Raw genomic sequence first — 5,000 nt, forward strand, 5'->3', positions numbered from 1 at the left:
CAGGAACAGTGATGCTCAAAATCCATAAACATAATTGACCCTTCCGCGACCACTCCCCAAAACGGTAACTGATCAATCATAGCATAGCAACGGTGACTAAGCTCGGGACCTCAGTCAAGCGAGCCATTTTGATGAATGGAAGTCAATGAGAGAGACGTCTGCTCCAGAAGAGAAAATGAAACGTTGCGCTTATGGAGTGTGTAATTCTGACAGCCGATATCCAAAAAGGCTGGAGGGAGGGGTACCATTTTATCCCTTCCCGAAACCCAAGACCCAGAGAGTGAAATGCCTGCTGTGGATTAAACAATGTTGACGACCCCCCCCCCCCCCCCCCCCCCCCATCAGCTGAATGCCAGCAACGTAAACAGAAGCACCTACTTTGTTCCAAGAAGCTATGTCGCTAAAATCTGCCCACTGCATCGAAAACGTGAGAAAACCCTTGCTTAAAATACGATTCAGTTTTACCACCTTACATGTTTGCGTAGCGGCGACTGTGTAGATAATAGAACAAATAAACATAGCTGGAATGAACCTGTTAGCCTTAGCATTTGTCTGTTTACAAACACGGCATGTAATGTCGTGGTTGTAGCCTATATAAGCATATTGCAGACCCTTTTGCCTGCTTCGATCTGAGATCTTTCTGTTTTTCCAAAAAATGCTTATGATTTATTTGCGTAGAGCTGAAATTGACACGGTTGAAAACATGTTGCCACCCCATTCATACCAATGCTGAGAACCTGGGAAACGTGAATGCTTGACTGATATAGCAACCGTTGCTAAGGGGGGCGGAGTTTGCGGAAGGGTCAATTCCAACAAAAACGTTTGAACCATGCACAAAAGGTCATGTGGTCTGGCCTTATTTTTGTGAAAGGTGACACTTTTTTGTGGTTTCATTAGTGAGTGTGCTCCTGTGTTTGTTTTTCACCATATTCATGGTTGCAAAGGCAGACTCACAGCAGTATGTTGAGGTATGCACGCTCTTGTTGTGTGGCTGATCTACCTATTACACTGCATGTGGCTTGGTATGATGATTGGTGTGTTTGTGTGTGTGTGTGTGTGTGGCTGATCTAACTATTACACTGCATGTGGCTTGGTATGATGATTGGGTGTGTGTGTGTTTGTGTGTGTGTGTGTGTGTGGCTGATCTAACTATTACACTGCATGTGGCTTGGTATGATGATTGGGTGTGTGTGTGTTTGTGTGTGTGTGTGTGTGTGGCTGATCTAACTATTACACTGCATGTGGCTTGGTATGATGATTGGGTGTGTGTGTGTTTGTGTGTGTGTGTGTGTGTGGCTGATCTAACTATTACACTGCATGTGGCTTGGTATGATGATTGGGTGTGTGTGTGTGTGTGTGTGTGTGTGTGTGTGTGTGGCTGATCTAACTATTACACTGCATGTGGCTTGGTCTGATTGCAGATGGTTTATTTGTCTGCCCCTAACCTCAAGAGTTCTGCGGGTACTTCTGTTTGAAGTGTGCATGCTTTGTTTCATAGTGACGTTTCACGTTACCACTTTTGACAAGGCAAACGTCTCGTTGCAGATTAAACATCGGTGTAGTGCTCCCCACAGGCAGCATAAATGCATACTTGTCAGTCCACTCTGTCTTAAATTCGCGATTTGGCATCAACTTTTCGTTTTTTGTCGGGTTTAAAGCAGGCCATGATTTTCGTTTGCTGGGAAAAGATACCGTTCACAAATCTATCTGCCCGCATTGTTGCCAGTGACTCACACAACCTGTGTTACCCACAGCGAGCTCTCGGACAACATTGAGTGAGTGAGTTGTCATAGTGATGCTGTTATTACAGCTCCTGATTGGACCTCTGGATCGGACACGGAGGATAAAAACCAAATCGAGTTGGACAAAAATATAAAGTGCTTGGATCGTGATTAAATTAGAATGTTGATTTTGGATTTGGTCCAAATTTGATTGCGTCTGGGTCTGGATCCGGACCGCGGTCCGCCTATTGCGTAGCCCTGGTATAATGTGTGTGTGTGTGTGTGTGTGTGTGTGTGTGTGTCTGTCCAGGACGAGGTCAGTCCAGAGAAGCCAGCTCAGAATTCAGATGAGGAGAGATGGGACACACCACCACCCAAACCCCCACGCATACGCAGGTAACAAGAACACTCACACTCACACTCACACTCACACTCACACACACTCACACACACCACCCACGCAAACCCCCTCGCATACGCAGGTAACAAGAACACACACACACACACACACATACACACACACACACACACATACACACACACACACACAACACACACACACACACACACACACACAACACACACATCACACACACACACACACACACACACACACAACACACACACACACACACACACACACACACATACACACATACATACACACTACACACACACACACACACACACACACACACACACACATATGTCGGTATTTGTCATGATGGGCTGATACTAAATGACCCCTTGCATGACAGATGAACAGTGGTGTGACGGAGTGTTTAGGTAGTGTGTCTCAAGTGATGTATAATTGCGTGTACACTTCATAAACATTCACTAAATATATAGTTTATGATAAATATAAAATGATTCTCCATCGTGTGAGGGGTAGGGGATGGGTATCGTTTGGGTTTTTTCCAGAAACCGGTGCTTAACCGATACTTTTAAACGGTGCCAGAACCAATATGTTTTCGTTTTTAAAAAGCACAAAACGACGATTGACGACATTTAAAGAAAGGCTTTTTTATTGCCATGGCAAAACAAAATCTTCAAATTGAACAATATATTTACTGTTTAAGGTGTACTATAAATATAAATAAATAAATACTAACACTTGGCTTCAAACCTTTAACCTTCTCTCTCCCTCTCTCTGTCTCCCTTCTCTCTCTCTCTACCGTCTCTCTCCCTTCTTTCTCTTTCTCTGTCTTTCCTCTCTCTCTTTCCCTCCCTCTCCCTCCCTCTCCCTCCCTCTCTCTCCTCCTCCCCCTCCTCTCCTTCTCTCTCGCTCCGCTCTCTTCTCTCTACCTCTCTCTCCCTCTCTCTATCCTCCCTCCTACCTCTCTCCCTCTCGTCCCTCTGCTCTCCTCTCTCCACTCCTCTCTCCTCTCCTCTCCTCTCCTCTCTCTCCCTCTCCTCTCTCTCCTCTCTCTCTCCTCTCTCTCTCTCTCTCTCTCTCTCTCCCTCCTCTCTCTCTCCTCTCTCCCTCTCTCTCTCTCTCTCTCTCTCTCTCTCTCTCTCCTCTCTCTCTCTCTCTCTCTCTCTCTCTCCTCTCTCTCTCTCTCTCTCTCTCTCCTCTCTCTCTCTCTCATCTCTCTCTCAGTAGTCAGACGGAGGGTGATGTCCGTGAGGAGATCCTCCAGCCTCCTGAGCCTCGGCCGGTGCCCCCCATCCTGACCCCCTCCCCCCCCTCCGCGTTCCCCACGGTGACCAACGTGTCCGTCGCCAACGACGACCGCTACCATCCCAAGCCTGTGCTGCACGTGCTAGCCGCCGCCGCTGCTAAAGCTGCTGCTGCTGCCGCCAAGGGCCACGCCCCCGACACAGGCCACGCCCCCGCACGGAGCCCTGATGAGGACGACACGCCAGATCTCCACGAGGACGACGACGACGCCCCCCAGGCCACTAGCCCGCCCCTGGCTCCTCCCCCGAGGGCCGCGTGGAGAGGAAGCTGAGCATCGAGATCAAGAAGGTTCCGCTGCAGGAGGGACCAATCAGCTTCCAGTCCGGGGGCGGGGCTGGAGCCGGGGGCGGCGGCATTTTGCAGCGAAGCCACGCCTTCAAGTCACGAGGCTCCGCCCCTGCCAACAGCAGCTCCGCCCTCACCAGCAGCAGCTCTCTGTCTGAGGACTCGGGGGTGAGCTAGGAGGGGAGGCCGCCGCCCCCACACGCCCAAACCACCTCCCCCTGACGGAAGAGAGGGAGGGGCAGGCCCCATGGGCCCAGTCTAGCCCCGCCCCTGGACACACCCCCAGCCCTGCCCCTCCGGCACAGGCCACGCCCACCAGGACTGCCCTCAGCTTCACCAACCCTCTGCACACGGACCTGGAGGCCGACGCCCCCTCCTCCCCGCCCCACTCCAGCGTCTCCATGGCAACCGGCTCTGTGTCCGCCCCCCCTACGGAGGACACCCCCCCGACACGCCGAGTCTCCTCCCTCTCCATCGCAGGCCAATCAGCGTCCACGCAATCCAGTACGTCTTAGAAACACAGCCAGCCAATCAGCAGAGGGCGCAGAGCCGCCACACACTCATTCTCACTTCTGATTGGCTGTAGCCTGGTTTGGCTGCTGGTTGGCTGGCTATATTTGTGTGTGTGTGGTGTGTGTTTATCTGTTTGTGTGTGTGTGTATGCATGTGTGTGTGTGAGTGAGTGAGTGTGGTTTGTTTATGTACATGCATGCGTATGCCTGTGTGTGTGTGTGTGTGTGTGTGTGTGTGTGTGTGTGTGTGTGTGTGTGTGTGTGTGTGTGTGTGTGTGTGTGTGTACAGTACAGTACCAGTCAAAAGTTTGGACACACCTTTCATTTTTTTGTGTATTTTCTTGTACTAAACAAAAAAAGTGTTATCTACCATGTAGGAAATTGAAAAAAAGTAAAGAAAAAATGAGAAGGTGTGTCCAAACTTTTGACTGGTACTGTGTGTGTGTGTGTGTGTGTGTGTGTGTGTGTGTGTGTGTGTGTGTGTGTGGGATATGGGGTGGTTGCCGTGAGCTCAAAGATTGTTTTTCATTCTGCATGGCGGCCAGGGAATTAAAGGCCAGCCTTGCATGTGATTGGTCGAATAGACGTCAGCTTTGCATGTGATTGGTCGAATGGAGGCCAGCCTTGCATGTGATTGGTCGAATGGAGGCCAGCCTTGCATGTGATTGGTCGAATGGAGGCCAGCCTTGCATGTGATTGGTCGAATGGAGGCAGGCTTTGCATATGATTGGGTTACTGGGCACTTCCTCGCATGTGATTGGACGACAGGGGGTCAGTCTGCCCAGCTAGCCTGCCATATGA

The 5,000-nt window shown here is 50.2% G+C and overlaps 1 protein-coding gene across 1 annotated transcript in view; it reads left to right on the top strand.

Moving 5' to 3' along the window:
• Positions 1-5,000, top strand: part of LOC308375028 (tyrosine-protein phosphatase non-receptor type 12-like) — a 33,867-nt gene that overhangs the window by 20,655 nt on the left and 8,212 nt on the right. The window contains 4 exon segments of the mRNA XM_080851052.1: positions 2,032-2,117; positions 3,322-3,623; positions 3,626-3,853; positions 3,856-4,191. Coding sequence (XP_080707178.1) covers positions 2,032-2,117; positions 3,322-3,623; positions 3,626-3,853; positions 3,856-4,191 — 952 coding nt within the window.

The sequence above is a fragment of the Sprattus sprattus genome (assembly GCF_963457725.1).
Source record: "Sprattus sprattus genome assembly, chromosome: 14".
NCBI classification, from domain to species: Eukaryota; Metazoa; Chordata; class Actinopteri; order Clupeiformes; family Clupeidae; genus Sprattus; species Sprattus sprattus.